This window comes from Penicillium citrinum (genome assembly GCF_028827155.1).
Source record: "Penicillium citrinum strain IBT 23319 chromosome Unknown utg000009l:1.0-4274883.0:1.0-4276374.0, whole genome shotgun sequence".
Classification (NCBI taxonomy): Eukaryota; Fungi; Ascomycota; class Eurotiomycetes; order Eurotiales; family Aspergillaceae; genus Penicillium; species Penicillium citrinum.
Genome location: NW_026622694.1, coordinates 2752796 through 2768859, shown reverse-complemented (window position 1 = coordinate 2768859; position 16064 = coordinate 2752796). Strand labels below are relative to the sequence as shown.

At 49.4% G+C, this 16064-nt stretch overlaps 4 protein-coding genes across 4 annotated transcripts; 2 read left to right on the top strand and 2 right to left on the bottom strand.

Moving 5' to 3' along the window:
• Positions 1–615: 615 nt before the first annotated feature.
• Positions 616–5081, bottom strand: aarA (L-aminoadipate-semialdehyde dehydrogenase; the record flags this gene model as incomplete). Its single annotated transcript, XM_056649416.1, has 4 exons — positions 616–913; positions 1032–1287; positions 1341–4653; positions 4713–5081. The coding sequence occupies 4 exons, from the start codon at positions 5079–5081 to the stop codon at positions 616–618; spliced, it is 4236 nt and encodes a 1411-aa protein (XP_056496547.1).
• A 748-nt stretch (positions 5082–5829) lies between these two features.
• Positions 5830–7729, top strand: N7469_010510 (uncharacterized protein; the record flags this gene model as incomplete). Its single annotated transcript, XM_056649415.1, has 2 exons — positions 5830–7586; positions 7649–7729. The coding sequence occupies 2 exons, from the start codon at positions 5830–5832 to the stop codon at positions 7716–7718; spliced, it is 1827 nt and encodes a 608-aa protein (XP_056496546.1). The 3' UTR covers positions 7719–7729.
• Positions 7730–8334: 605 nt separating this feature from the next.
• Positions 8335–12627, top strand: N7469_010509 (putative xanthine dehydrogenase HxA; the record flags this gene model as incomplete). The annotated part of the gene is made up of 4 exons (XM_056649414.1): positions 8335–8577; positions 8660–8863; positions 8923–10886; positions 10944–12627. 4 exons carry the CDS (start codon positions 8335–8337, stop codon positions 12625–12627), a joined length of 4095 nt encoding a protein of 1364 aa, XP_056496545.1.
• Positions 12628–13073: 446 nt separating this feature from the next.
• On the bottom strand, positions 13074–15269 carry prm1 (pheromone-regulated protein PRM1; the record flags this gene model as incomplete). Its single annotated transcript, XM_056649413.1, has 1 exon — positions 13074–15269. One exon carries the CDS (start codon positions 15267–15269, stop codon positions 13074–13076), a length of 2196 nt encoding a protein of 731 aa, XP_056496544.1.
• Positions 15270–16064: the final 795 nt, after the last annotated feature.

Here is a 16064-nt window from a genome sequence, read left to right as displayed (position 1 = left end):
GTGTGAGGTTCTGCAGAAAGTGAAAGTCGCGTGGGAGGAAAATGTTGGGGGAAAAGAAAAAAAGGGTGGAAGGGCAAAATCGGAGAGGAAGAGAGTCCCGCCAATTTCCAGCGAGTCATTCATTCAGTGCACGTACCTGAGTCCATACTGATTTATGATGAGAGGAAGAAAGGGAGAGATAGAGAGTAAATGACAGCAAATCTAATGAAGAAAGAAGAAAAGTAAAGGGTAATTTGTTGACTGAACTGGGAGGAAAGTCGGAAAGAGAAGAAGTACTTCTGAGGTTGGGGCAAAGTTGTCCGAGGGGAAAACGGCGAGATCGGCGGATTTGGCATTTTCGTTGACCGGCGAGATGCTTCGAGTTGGGGTTTTTTGTTTTTCTATACAACCAATTACTTTGGATTTAGGAAGAGATCGTCTAGTAACTAATTATTTAAAGTTACGTGTTTCAACTACTGTAATGGTAGCTAGTAAAAGGCATTGACATGCTTCTTGCATTTCTCGTCAGACAAACTATTCATCATATGCTTTTTACACCTTTGCGGCGTGCTAAAATATAGGACTCTATCAAAATCATTCATGAAAAAGAAATATTTACTGTTCAAGCAGCTTGATTTACGCGGCTCCACCACGACCACCAACACCTAATAATGTCTTCTTCTGCTCCTCGGTAATACCTGCAGCGGGGAGTGGGCGTGCTCCGGTAAGAGTCGGAGGAGGGAGGAAGCCAATCTCGACCAGGTATGAAGCATACTTGCCAACCAGCTCCTCGGTGACACCAGCTCCTGCAGAGACGTCAACGCCAGACCAAACTGCATCGGCCTTCAATGCCGCAGCCGCATTGCGATCATCAAGCTCAGGAGCCTTGGTATTGGCTGGAAGATCATTCGTGACGAAGTGGTAAAGTGGCATCCTGTGAGAAGCGAGATTAGCTAGTTGCACTACGAACTTCAGAAAGCAGCATCGAAAGAAGCAATAGGGGTGGAAGGTGAGGAAGAGGAGGGTAAAGAAGAAAAGACAATCAAACTTACAAAGCGTGCTGAGAATCCTTATCGTCGTGCTGACCATCGTTGACATACTGCTCAAGGGACATCGCCCAAGGCACGTAATCAACCTGCGGAACGTCATAACCGTATAGCTCCAGTGCACCCAGGAATTGATTGAAACGAAGACGAGGGTGTCCAGTGACGTGAGCAACGCCAACAGGGCTGCGAGGCGGGTGGAAAGCAGTGGCAATGACAATTCTTGCCACATGGTCGCACGGCACCATGTTGACGCTGTTGTTGACTGAGAGTAAGGGTTAGCAATAATCCCTTGCATCTTCCATAGGCAAGACTTACTGTTGGGTCGTGCATTCAATTGGATACATCCGCGGAGCATACGAACGAGGAAATCATCCGTGTTGGTCACAGCAGTGTTAGAATCACCGAGAACATATCCAGATCGGACAATAGTTCCGCGTAGACCACGACGACCGGCTTCACGGACAAGATATTCACCAGCCCACTTACTCTGGCCGTAGCCAGTGCCTAGGCCAACCGCGCTACCCTCCATATCATCCTCCTCGCTGACGCCGTTACCACCCTCGGCAATGCTGCGCTCGGAGAGGTCTACATAGTGGTCTTTGTCCAGAGCACTGGTGGAACTGACAAAAGAAAGTTGCTTGGCTTTTCCAGTAGCGCACAACTTCAGAGCATCAATAGTACCCATAACGTTGGCGGGTCGCAGAGTCGAGTAAGGGTAGACCCAGTGCACAAGGGCACCGTTGTGGATAACAGCGTCTACCCGGTTAGCCAAATCATCCCAAGTAGCCTGGGAGAGACCAAATTGGGGGCTGCCCAGGTCACCGCAGACGGCCTGGAGTCTGCTGGTCCAGCTCTCGTCCCAGAATCCATAGGCACGGCAAGTCGAGCGGATTCTCTCGAGGGCCTGCTCATCGCTCTTAGCGCGAACCAAGGTGACAACCTTTGCCTCCGGGGACTTGCGAGTGATAAGATCCCGTAGAATGTGAGCACCCAGGAAACCAGTGGCACCGGTAAGGAAGATAGTAGGCTCGCTGGCAAGCATAGGCTCGGTACGGGTAGGGAAGCTTGCGGGCAGCTCGTTAACCAATTGCTTAGCATCCTTCGAGTACTCGTCATTCGGCTCATTCGCCGTGGCGGCAGCGTTATCGCTTGTAGCAAAGGACTCTGAATCAAGCAGCTTATCGATCTCACTAGCGAATCCCTTGAGTGTCGGGCTGCGGAAGATTGCACTCATGCTAATGTCAAGAGCACGCCACTGGCGGCGCAAATCAAAGAACATCTGCTGGGCGAGAATACTATGGCCACCGAGATCGAAGAACGAATCGTCAGGTCCAATCATGCGAGAAGTGACATTGGGAATACGCTTAGCCCAGATCTGAGCCAGGGCCTGCTCAGTCTCGGAGAGGGCTTGCATGGCAGAGGAGCGGCGACGCGGGGCGGCAGCACTCAATTCGGCGGTATCAGGGAAAGGCAGAGCAGGCTTGTCAATCTTGCCGTTGGGGTTCAAGGGCATGCGCTTCAGAGGAATGATGACGGTGGGAACGGCATAAGCAGGGAGCTTGCTGCGCAGGTGATCGCGAGCGTCATCGCGGAGGGGACGGAAACGACGGAGCAAGCCAACCATGCCATCAGCAGAATCATCATCCTGAAGACCTTTGCTTTCGAGCCACTGGGCCCATTTGTTCATGTCGGGCACGAAATAACTGACCAAGGTGGGCTCTTCGAACTTGTCACGTCGAACCAAAGTCACGTTCTCACGGACCAGAGGGTGACGGGAAAGATGAGTATCAATTTCACCAAGCTCAATTCGGAATCCTCTGATCTTAACTTGGCTATCAGCTCTGCCGGAGCATTCCACATCTCCAGTAGGAGTGTAACGACCAAGGTCACCACTGCGGTAGAGGCGGTCACGAGGACCAACGTAGAACTCTCTCCAGGGCTCATTCTTGGACTCAGCCTTATCTTTCTCAGCCCAGACCTCGGGCTTAACGAACCAGTTGGTCAAGAACTTGGCGGCATTGAGATCCGGGGTTCCCAGATATCCTTCGGCAAGACCAGCAGCACGGACATAGATCTCACCAACCTCGCCGATTGCACAGATGCGGGTAGGGTCGTAACGGTTGACGACTAGCATCTGGACATCGAGCATACCGTGACCGGCGGGGATCACTTCCTTCATTGTGTCGAGGAATCCCTCTTGGCTGGAGTAACTAGGGATCTCGTAGTAACTGACAGCACGCTGGGTCTCAGTAGTTCCGTACATGTTGACAATAGCAGTATTCGGGGCAAGGCCTTGAAGAGCCTTGCAGTCTCTCTTGATCAAAACGTCACCGACGAAGAAGGCATGGTGAAGAGCGGGGAATTGGGCAGAGGCACCGCCGACTAGAATTTGACCCATGGCGGGAGTAAGGTGGGTGACAGTAGCGCCGTAGTTCTGCATCCACTCAGCGAGCTTCTCGTTTTGAATGTCCTCCTTAGCAGGGACCAGAAGTTGGGCACCCAAGAACAAAGGGGTGAAAATATCACGCTGGATGGGATCATGAGCAATACCACTGAGCATAGTGAACTTCTCGTCCGGTGTCAACTTGAATGTCTCTGACATCCAAGGAAAATAATACGCCAGAGAGAAGTGACGGCCACGGACACCCTTGGGACGACCCTCTGAACCCGAAGTAAAGGAAAGAGTTGGCGTGGAATCGGGACCGACAACAACGCCAACAGGCTTGGACTTGAGCTCAACCTCCTTGGAGAAAACATCCTGACCGTTGACAGAACCACCAGTGAGGGTCCCGTCATCATGGAGAGCAAGGGCAGGAACTTCTGTCCGAAGCTCCAAAGTCTCGTTAATGAAAGTTCGAACAATATCTGACAGCTCGCCCGCGTCCTTGGTAGCCTTGGCGATGTTAATCAACGCGCGGGGGCGAGCAACGTCCAGATAAATGTTTTGGCGCTCTGGTGGGTAGGCTGGGTCAATGACAGAGAATGTAGCGCCGGCCTTCAGGATACCCATGACGGCCACCACGAGATCCACGCCACGGTAGGCATAGACCATAACAACCTCGCCTCTTTGAATTCCAGATTGCTTGAGGTGGTGACCCAGGATGTTAGAGGCCTCATTGATCTGTTTGTAGGTGAATTCACGCTGGGCTTGATCACTCGACTTGGTTTCCACAACACAGAGCTTCTCAGGGTGCTTCTCCGCATTTGCAGCGAAAATATCATGGATAGCACCGCGGAACTTGGACCAGTTCAGGTCTCTTGTAGGATCGGGCAGAAGAGCCTGCTGATCCTCGGTCATAAGATCAATACGGCCGACAGCATCCTCGGCGTTGGCCTTGCCTGCAATTTGGGCTAACTGTTGGAGAATGGTGGCAATACGAGCACTCGAGAAAAGACGCTGGTTATAGTAGGCACCAAGTTCGATCTCCGATGACGATCCGGTTGCGGCGACATTGATCACCAGATCAGTACTTTCGAATGTGTTGGCGGGGTACTCCTGAGAGGCAGCGGGGGCATCGTATGCGGCGAAGCGGAAGAGAATGGGAGTGTGTTCAGAGTTGGACTTGTCCTGGATGTACGAACGGAGGCTACCGAGAGGAACAATTTCCGAAGCACCTTCTTGGAATGCCTGTGAAATTATCGTATTAGAGAGAGAGAGCAATTGTAGAGATATAAATGCATACATACCTTGTCAACCTTGGCGTAGAGTTGACCAAAGCTCTGAGATGCATCGTAAGGTACACGAAGGACAAACGGACGGCCATCATCGCCCACACTTGTTCCGACGGCGATATCCTCATCGCCGGTCAAACGAGCAACCAGAATGACCAAAGCAGTCAAAAAGACTGTGAAATCGGAAGAAGACGAGCCAGAAAGCTTCTTCAAGGCCAATTGGGTCTCCTGGGGCAGTTTGATAGATTCAAAAGCCTCGATGGCCCGCTTGCCATCCTGTTGAGTATCAGGGTAATCGCGAGTCAATGGTGAAACGGTGAGATTGCTCAGGCGTTGGGACCACCTTTCCAGGCGATCCTGCAACGAAGCTGCTCCCACAGCCATGATTGATAGCTGTGTTCAATTACTTCGCGGGAGCTTGACAAGAAAGAAAGAAAGGATGAGTCAAGCATGTCTCCGACTGCCGGGGAGGGGCACACACTGAGAAAATCCGCTTTGGCCGGGATCGGCCTGATGTGATTGGTCCGCCTGTCTTCCCCCACACAATTATTTCCCACTCACCGCCTTGGAGGGGGGGTCGTCACTCAGAGTATGGTAGATGGAAGTAGTTAGCTATAGTAGAAGTATGGATGAGGAGCGTTGATGGATTAAATATTTAATAATTCATTACTATATATGGTGCAGATATCTGGCTTTTCTCTCGTCTCTCTATCTCAATATTGTCTTGATTGAATAGTATATATCAACCATTCCCATCACTATGGAATTGTACTTTGGTGATGCAATGGATGAGTCAGCCGTTAATGCCTGAGGCGCATAACATGCTCCTGAATCGTCACTCATTGGCATCAGGAGAGCTAGTCTTTGCATCTGACATCATTGGCTAACTCCAAACCAGGAAGCTATCGTGAGTCCATCCGATCGCATCAATCATTCCGATGGAATAATTATATTTTATTATTTGAACTGCGCTACCTCATCGCCAAGCTTAAGAGCGCGTCTTCAATCGTTGTATTCTACGGCGCAATAGCAAGAGGAAGGCAGCATTGCAGGCGAGGCTGTACAACTTTCTCCCCATCTTCTCAAACAAGGATACACAGAAGATTGATTGCGCGTCGGATGAGTTGAAAAAATGATTCCGCATCGAAGCACGGGGCTCTTGGCCATCATTGTTTTTGTTGCTCTATTGCTATTTATCTTCTCCTCATCCCCCGTTCCCGAACCCGAACCTGTCGCCGAAGGAGAAAAGGGGAAAGACAACCAACAACCTGCAGGGCCACGAAAATTCTTATCGGTTCCTCAACTACCATCGCTGCCGGAAATTCACCTACCGTCTTTCCGTCCACCTTCGCACGAGGCGCCCCCTGAACAAACAAACAGTACAAGCGGCGAGTCGAAATGGTTCTCTAATTGGGAATGGTTGAACCCATTCTCCTCGGCAATTACCCTGGAAGAGGATCGATCGGTGCTTCCACCCTTACAAGAGCGCCGCGCAATCTATACTTATTATAACCCCAAATATAATCCTAAAAAATTCTCAGGAAATGCCTGGAAAGACAACCAGAAGGCCGACGCGGAGCTTCTTGTAGCTTGGCGCCGTGCCTGGTATGCGCAAGGATTCCGTCCCGTTGTGTTGGGACCTGGAGATGCGATGAAGAATCCTCACTACGAGCTAGTGCAGAAGCTTCACTTGACTCCGGAAATGGAAAATGAAGTGTTCCGCTGGTTGGCATGGGGTCACATGGGAACAGGTCTACTTTCCGATTTTACATGTTTCCCTATGGCACGCTACGACGATGAACTTCTTTCCTCTTTGCGACGAGGTACCGAGCCCGAGGTCATTATCCGATTCGAAAACTTCCAGGGCGGTCTATTTTCAGCAGAGAAGCACCGCATTGACGAGGCGATTGATGTTAGTGTGAAGAAATTGGCCGACAAATCTACGTCGCTCTCTGACTTGATGCCCGTGGAATTGTTCAAGGTGCAGCAGCCTAGCGCTCTAGCATACTACAAGGGCTCCAGCATCAACTCTCGCTATCCTGAAGTGCATGAGAAGATTAGCCAAAACCCTGCGAATGGCCGATCTGAGCTTGTGAAGCTGATCAATGCCCATCTCCACAACACCTTCCAAAACGCTTATCCTGCCGGGTTGGCTGTTCTCAAACCTTTTCCTCAGCACACGACAGCTTTGGTGGAGCCGGCTCTGCGACTGGCTAAGGCATTAATCCAATGCCCCGAGTCTCCTATGCCTGGATCGTGTCCACCAAATCTGCCAGAATGCCGACCCTGCGGCTCTGCGAAACAACCCATGCGGATCAGTCAGCCAGCCAGTTTTAAGAACACTCCTTTCCTTTTCACCATCGGTACTCTGCCGCATCCCTACACTCTCATTACTCTACAAAAGAGCTCTGAGGATATCACTGTTCGAAGCATTCGCCGTGAGACTGAAAGAGACCCATGGGTGACGGATGTCACCCGAGACAATCTTGGCGAAGATGGACAAGAACTAAGTGCCTCATACCGAGGGGTGATGTTTAAACAGTTTGTCGCTGGAGAGCAAGCCGTTGCGAACTCTCTTTGGATGACTGTTGAATCTCTTCCTGCAGAGGCAGGTCAAAGTCTTCCGTCGGAGCTCCTGGATGAGTTTGAATGGCAATTTGGCTTCAAGATCCCTCGCACAGGCACTATTGACCCCAACACCGCAGGTGACAAGGAAAGCGTACAGGATAAGACCCCTAGTCAACAAGGTGTCTCTCGCGAATACGACCTGATCAAGAAGGCCCGAGAGGCCATCAAGAGCCAAGATCCTAACCGTGTCAACATCAAGGCTGTCTCCGAAGCCTGGAATATGGCGGACACCGAAGTGTGGCGATTTGTGAAAGCGTATCGGTGAGTTGCGATTTTCATGATCCTCTTGTACCTGCCTATACTAATATTAATATCTTGTTTAGTGCCCGCAGCGTGGTCGAGCGTAAGCAGTGGCAAGAGGAGGAAAAGAAATTCGCCAGTTCCTCTCAGTGATCTATGATGATGCTTTTGGGCGTCAACTACTTTTGTTATAATCCTATATCCACGAGGATTTTTGTACTTTTCTACAATTTTCCCTTTATTTTTCTTTTTTCTTGCCTTGATCTTGATATCTTGATGAACTTGAAAGCATATTTGGCGCATAATGGGATAGAAATCAATTGGCTTGAATTCATGTCAAATCGCATCTTGATGTTTAGTAATAACTCAGACTCTCACAGTCTCCGCCCTTTTTTTGCATTTCTTCGTTCTTGATTTCCTCAATTTCATCGGCTGGTGGCGATCCCCGCAGTTGACCAGAAGTCGGTTCCATAGTGGAGCGCAGTGGAGACAAAGTCTGGAATTGTTCCTATCACACGACGAGCATTGTAGATTGCACATCTGATCGAAAGTCATACAGGCGGCTCTGATAGCTCATCTCACCCGCAGCTCACCCCTCTTTGTGACGCTTTTCGATGGCAAACAGCCGACCGTGCTCATTTATCGTGGCGATAACATTAGGAAGGTATTGGCGGTCTCGATATATATGAATCTCGATATGAACCAGTTACGCCACTCGTGATCTAACTTCGCCTTTGTTTGCTGTTCAACTGATTGCCGTTTTGTCACGATGGCGCCTGGCAGCAACATTGATACTGACTCCGCGGGGTCCACTGGCGAGATTGAGAAGCCCGCAACCCTCTTCGAATTAACTGAGGATTGGGACGACACCATTCGTTTCTACCTCAACGGCACCAAAGTCGCCCTCGATACCGTTAACCCAGAGGTTACGCTTTTGGAATATCTACGAGGTATTGGCTTGACGGGCACGAAGCTTGGATGTGCCGAAGGAGGATGTGGTGCTTGTACAGTGGTGGGTACACCATTCGGCATCCCGGTCGATCTTCCACTTGTGGTGGTCAGCATTCTAATCTTGCCCTTGTGGTTGTATCTAGGTCGTTTCCCACCTCAATCCTACAACAAAGAAGATTTATCACGCCTCCGTGAATGCTTGTATTGCGCCGCTGGTCAGTGTTGACGGGAAGCATGTCATCACGGTGGAGGGAATCGGTGATGTTAAGAATCCCCATGCAATTCAACAGCGGATTGCCATTGGCAATGGAAGTCAGTGTGGTTTCTGTACTCCGGGAATTGTCATGGTACGTACTTGTTGGCCTAAAGGACTACATATGCTTTGGCTGACCATATGAAAACACAGAGCCTCTACGCCTTACTGCGCAACGACCCAACCCCCGATGAACACGCCGTGGAAGAAGCATTCGATGGCAACTTGTGTCGATGCACCGGTTACCGACCCATTCTTGATGCCGCACAAAGTTTCAACTCAAAAAATAATTGTGGCAAGGCTTCTGCTAACGGCGGATCCGGTTGCTGTATGGAGAAGAACGGGGGAAGTGGCGGTGGTTGTTGCAAGGGGTCTTCAACCGAAGGTGACAAACTTGGCCCTGACGAGCCAACATTTCCCAAGCCCGACTTTAAAGCATACAGTCCCGACGCAGAGCTCATTTTCCCGGCGGCGTTGCATAAGCATGAGTTCAAACCACTTGTGTTTGGAAACAAAAGGAAGAAGTGGTATAGGCCCGTGACAGTGGATGAACTATTGAGAATCAAAAATATTCACCCCGAGGCTAAATTGATTGGCGGAAGCACCGAGACCCAAATTGAAATCAAATTCAAGGCCATGCGCTACAAGGCCTCTGTATACGTTGGTGATATCCCAGAGTTGCGAACATTCACATTCCACGACGATTGTTTGGAGATCGGCGCGAATGTATCGCTCACCGACTTGGAAGCTATCTGTGAACAGGCCGTGGAGAGATATGGACCTGCTCGCAGCCAGCCTTTTAAAGCCATCAAGAAACAGCTACTTTATTTTGCGGGGAGACAGATCCGAAATGTCGCGTCTCCAGCGGGTAATTTGGCCACTGCTTCGCCTATCTCTGACTTGAACCCTGTGTTCGTGGCAACAAATACTATCCTTGTTGCTAGATCGCTATCAGGCGACAAGGAGATTCCTATGACCGAATTCTTCCAGGGATACCGTAAAACGGCCTTGCCACAAGATGCAATTATTGCCAGTCTTCGGATCCCGGCTGCTACCGAGAAGGGCGAGTACATGCGTGCTTATAAGCAAGCAAAGCGGAAGGATGATGATATTGCCATTGTCAACGCTGCGCTGCGTGTTTCATTGTCTGAAACCAACGATGTGACTAGCTGCAACCTGGTCTTCGGTGGTATGGCCCCCTTGACTGTGTCTGCGAAGAACGCCGAAGCTGCTCTGATCGGCCAAAAATTCACCAATCCAGCGACCCTTGAGGCCGTCATGAGTGCATTGGAGAAAGATTTTAGTCTTCCATTTGGTGTGCCTGGTGGTATGGCCACTTACCGCAAGTCTTTGGCAATGGGTTTCTTCTACCGTTTCTACCATGACGTTCTCTCCGGAATGGAAGTTAAGGCAGAAGACCTGGACCCTGATGTAGTAGCTGAGATCGAGCGAGCTATTTCCTCTGGAAAACAAGATAACGAAGCCTCTGCCGCCTATCAGCAAAGAATCCTTGGTCAAGCCAGGCCTCATGTTGCGGCTCTCAAGCAGACTACCGGCCAGGCGCAATATACCGATGATATACCTGTCCAACAAAATGAACTATTTGCCTGTTTGGTCCTGTCGACCAAGGCACACGCCAAGATTCTCAGTGTGGATGCCTCTGCAGCCTTAGAAGTTCCTGGTGTTGTGGACTATGTTGATCACAAGGATCTTCCTAATCCCGAGGCGAATTGGTGGGGAGCTCCTGTCTCTGATGAACTATTCTTTGCCGTTGACGAGGTCACAACTGCTGGACAGCCAATTGGTGCCATTTTGGCCACCTCGGCAAAGATTGCAGAAGAAGGTATGAGAGCTGTCAAAGTCGAATATGAGGATCTGCCTACCATTCTAAGCATGGAGGAGGCCATCGAAGCCGAGTCCTTTTACGGTCATTACCGATTTATCAAATGCGGTGATACTGAAGAGGCATTCAAGCACGCCGATCACATCTTCGAGGGTGTCTCTCGTATGGGTGGCCAAGAACACTTCTACTTAGAGACTCAGGCTTGTTTGGCGATCCCTAAGCCAGAGGATGGCGAAATGGAAGTTTGGAGTGGTACTCAGAATCCTACCGAAACGTAAGTTGGCAGTTAATACCGTCTCGCAAGACTTAGCTAACAGGTCCTCCGCAACAGACAAGCCTATGTTGCTCAAGTTACTGGCGCAGCCTCGAACAAGATTGTTTCTCGAGTGAAGCGTCTCGGTGGTGGCTTTGGTGGCAAAGAATCGCGATCAGTCCAGCTGGCTGGAATTTGTGCTCTTGCCGCTCATAAGACACGCCGACCAGTTCGATGCATGCTCAATCGTGATGAGGATATCATAACCTCAGGTCAACGTCACCCATTCCTTTGTAAGTGGAAGGTTGGCGTGACAAAAGAAGGAAAGCTTCTCGCTCTCGATGCCGATGTCTTTGCCAATGGAGGCCATACACAAGATTTGTCCGGTGCCGTTGTTGAGCGAAGCTTGTCTCATATCGATGGTGTATACAAGATCCCGAATATGTTCGTTCGCGGTCGAATCTGTAAGACAAACACCGTTTCGAACACTGCGTTCCGTGGCTTTGGTGGTCCTCAAGGTCTGTTCTTTGCCGAAAGCTATGTCACAGAAGTTGCAGATCACCTTGGTATTTCACCGGAGAAGATGCGCGAAATGAACATTTATGAGCCAGGTGAAACTACGCACTTCAACCAGACCCTCAAGGACTGGTACGTACCCTTGATGTACAAGCAAGTTCTGGATGAGAGCGACTACTACGAGAGGCGTAAGGCCGTGGAGAAGTATAACGCATCTCACAAATGGTCTAAGCGTGGCATGGCAATTGTTCCAACTAAGTTTGGTATTTCTTTCACGGCCCTTTTCCTTAACCAGGCTGGAGCATTGGTCCACATATACCATGATGGCAGTGTTCTTGTTGCCCACGGTGGTGTTGAGATGGGCCAGGGTCTTCACACGAAGATGACGATGATAGCCGCCGAGGCCCTCCAAGTGCCGCAGGAGGATGTATTCATTGCCGAGACAGCAACCAACACCGTTGCCAATACTTCTGCCACAGCCGCATCCGCCAGCTCCGACCTCAACGGCTACGCTATTTTCAATGCATGTGAGCAGATCAACGAGCGACTCCGTCCTTATCGTGAGAAAATGCCAGGTGCTAGCATGAAAGAGCTGGCTCACAAGGCATACTTCGATCGAGTCAATCTCTCCGCTCAAGGATATTATCGTACACCCGACATTGGCTACGTATGGGGCGAGAACACTGGCCAGATGTTCTTCTACTTCACTCAAGGTGTAACTGCCTCAGAAGTCCAGATCGATACATTGACAGGAGATTGGACCTGTCTGCGTTCTGACATCAAGATGGACGTCGGACGTACCATCAATCCATCCATTGACTATGGTCAAATTGAAGGTGCCTATGTCCAGGGCCAAGGTCTCTTTACTACCGAAGAGAGTCTATGGCACCGTGCTTCCGGTCAAGTCTTCACCCGTGGTCCGGGTAATTATAAGATCCCCGGTTTCCGTGATATCCCCCAGATCTTCAATGTTAGTCTACTCAAGGATGTGGAATGGGAGAACCTGCGCACTATTCAACGCTCCCGTGGAGTCGGGGAGCCCCCACTCTTCATGGGCAGTGCTGTATTCTTTGCCATTCGTGATGCGCTCAAAGCTGCACGAAAGCAGTGGGGCAATGAGGAAGTCCTCAGTTTGGTCAGCCCTGCTACCCCAGAGCGTATCCGTATTAGCTGCGCTGATCCCATTGTGGAGCGTGCACGAGTCCACCCGAAAGAGGGCGAGAAGAGCTTCTTTGTGGCCATTTAAAGGCTTCTGTGTTATTTATGATTTATGTTTGTACGACAAGAAATCCATTCGAGATTGTTCAGATCCGATTGAATTGATGATACATCAAACTCTTCAATTTCTACTTTTTTCTAATTTCTAAGCTTTTAAACGGTTCGTACTACGAGGTTTACTAGTTGTAAATTAGTAGTTTACACGATCTTTTATTATAAAAGGTCAAAGGGGACTACTAATAGTAGCTACCTCAGAGTCTAATATTCGAATGTAGTTGGATTTATTCATAATCTTTACTGCCTAACGGATGCACCATCTTGGTCTGTCATAAAGCCCAGTAGACAATTACTGCATGTGCCACAAAGCAATAGCGTACAGCTTGAAAGATAGGAATTTCAATGCCGGTGCCGCGAATGCTCATGCTAAAAAGGCAAAGTAGAACATAGAAACCATTACATACGAGATTCTAGAGACTATCTCTTCACGTCATACTCGACATAGTTACTCCTTCTCATGGAATTGGAGTCAACCTGAAAGTTCCGTTGTCCTGCAAATCCCAGCTTCTCATTACTGAACCCAGACGCTCCAGCCCCCGCGGAGCTCTCCGCCGAAGTCTCATACTGAGGTACTGCATTTATGGAGCCAAGGGTTCCTTTTGGAACAGCCGTGAGGGGAACATCTGTGAAATCAGCCCCGGATGAACCCGGTACAGGAGCCGGATGATTTGGTATAGACTCCATCGCATGGCCGCCTCCATCGCCACGATTTCGATCATGTCCCCACCAGAGAGCCATGGCGCGAATAACCCCAATCAACACGACAAGTATCCAAAGAAGAAGGATACATGTGGCAATGATGGCTTCAATACGGAGAGCGGCGTAGAGTTTGTTGATGACGGATGTCACGACTTCAGTGATTTTGTTGGAGGTTTCGTCGCCTGGATTGGCCAGGAAGCTATCTGATGGGTTTGAGCCATCGGATATGCTATCTTGGGCACCACGGGAGAAAGTATCGTTTGGCAACAGGGGAAAGTCAATATGGGCATGGTCGTGGACCCATGTTAGACCGGCTTGTACCTTTTCCACCTTCATTTCGATGAGACAGTCGAAAACCCCTTTGACTGTGCCGTAGAGAATAGTATCACCGAAGGCATCGGTCAATACCCCATTTGTCTCATTGATGAAGGTATTCAGAGTGTCGTTAACTGCAGTGGTTGTGGTATTCACCCAACCCAGTATATTATGGTTAAGGTCGTCATCGAAATCCGTTATCACTTTGTTGGCACCGTTGGCCCACTCCGCCGAAGCATTGTTGAGCGAATTAACAACCTTGTCTGCAAAGGCCCCAACTTCAGTAGTCAGTTCTGGAACTGTTTTCGCAACAGCTTTGAGTAATATGTATTGACATAGACAAGCGAAGAGAGCGGCAATGGCGATGGCTAGGACGAAAAGGGCCGCTGGAGAGGTTGCATAAGCTACAGCCCAACGAACGAGAATCTGCCGACGACTATTGCTGAAACGACTTGCGGCCTGAATACCAACTGCAGCAGAATATGGACGCGAGACAATATAAACCACATCCATGGGGTCGTGGGCATCCTTGCGAACTAGCTGAGAGCGATCCTTCATTTGTCGCCATTGTCGAATTTCCCTCCACGCCATAGGAACACACGCCAATATAGCAGCCACTACTAAGACAGCAATGAATATTTTTTTAGCGGTAGAGACTACGTCTCCAACCCCGTTAAAGAATCCATTGATACCGTCATTATCATCGCAGAATGTCAATCGTTTCTTTTCTGGTACTGGAAGACCCGAGCGATCGAATGTATAGTTCCCCAGATTTGTGTTAAGTAGGTTTCTCACTTCTTCGAAGGGGAATCGGATGACCTTTTCTGTGGCGTTCTTGACTTCATCAAAATTCGGAATGGAGCTATTCAGCTTATTCAATTTCTCATCGACGTCGCCGGGAATCGAGAGGTTGACATTCTTGACTTTGTCGAGTGTACTGTTCAGATTCAAGTCGGGCATCAGATCACTGAGCATGGGGGCAGCTTTCTGAACAGTATCTGCAAGGCTCTGTAGCTTTCCTTCGAAGCTGTCCACCGTATCTTCTAGACCTTCGCTGATCGTGTGCATGGTCTTGTTTACGCCGTCGAGCGCATTTTGAATCAACCCGGTCGATACAGACACAGCCCCACGCACAGCCAGTGTGATGAGACAGAGATAAGTTTGATACATCATCCAAATAACAAAGACAACAAGCTCCTCTACTCCCTTGATGGTGAGAAGCAACATGGATCGCATTCCATGGACTGCTTCTTCAATTCCTGAGGCAGTGAGCTCGTTGACGCCGCTGGAAAGGTAGTGTGGCATCGAGGCCATTGCACTACCCATGGATTCAACAGAGGTGCATGCTGATAGTGCTTCTCTTTTCGCGCTCGACATATCGTTATTCACGCCTCCGATGGCTATCAGGACTCGGACTAGCACAAGTAATAACAGAATCGTCCAGCGATTGATCCATACTTGTGACAGTCGGGCTCGCAGGCCGAGATAGGGAGTCAGCCCGTCAGGATGGGATGGAACGATTCGTCCATCATTTGGATCATGAGCCCCATATGGGGGAAGAAGAGGAAAAACCGATCGACCTGATTTTGAGAAGAGCATTGTCGTGGATATCGGTCCACGGGCGTTATCTTTGCGCCAGCGCTTTGAGTATAATGAAAGCAAAAAAGAAAGTTGAAGGCCGGAAATAAGATATAATAAACCGGAAGAAGCTGTGACACAAGAGAGATAGGGAGAGAGAGAAAGTTAAATCAGACTGGGTGATCTTATTCAGAGACCATTGTGAATCAGTTGGGATGTTCAGTGAATAATGGGCGGATTCGCCAGAAAATGGCAGCCAAATGGAAAGGGAAATTCTGCAAAGTCAACGACTGCAGGGAGGATGAATGAACGGTCAAATATAAATTCCATGCATGATTTCTTTCAAAGAATCATTGTGTAAAGCTCGGCGCCAAAAGCATCTACAAGACGCCCGATCTTTTTATAAAGACGGTCCATCTGTAACGATTCGCAACTTGTGACCGCCGAAGAGACCAATCAGAGGGAGTTACCCATCTCTCCTAACAAAGAGTGAGTAAAAATAAAGTCTGCAGACAATTCACCAGATGATCCAGGGATTGTTTTGTTTCATCTTGAAGAAAGGCGCGCAAGTGGCTCGTCTTGGTTACGGACACGCCAAATTTAGCCCGCGGCGCTTAGCACCCGTCGTTGACAGCCAATCACTTGGAATGAAGGAAACAAGGCTCGAACAAATATGTTTATGCCTTTGGGAGTTCTCTTTTCATTGTTCTGTGGGTTGATCGACCTCAAAATAGGCAGCTATTTACTCGTAGGTCTACGTTAATAGCATATATTGTTGGCTCGGGAAATTTCAAGCTGCCCGAGCCCTAACGACTG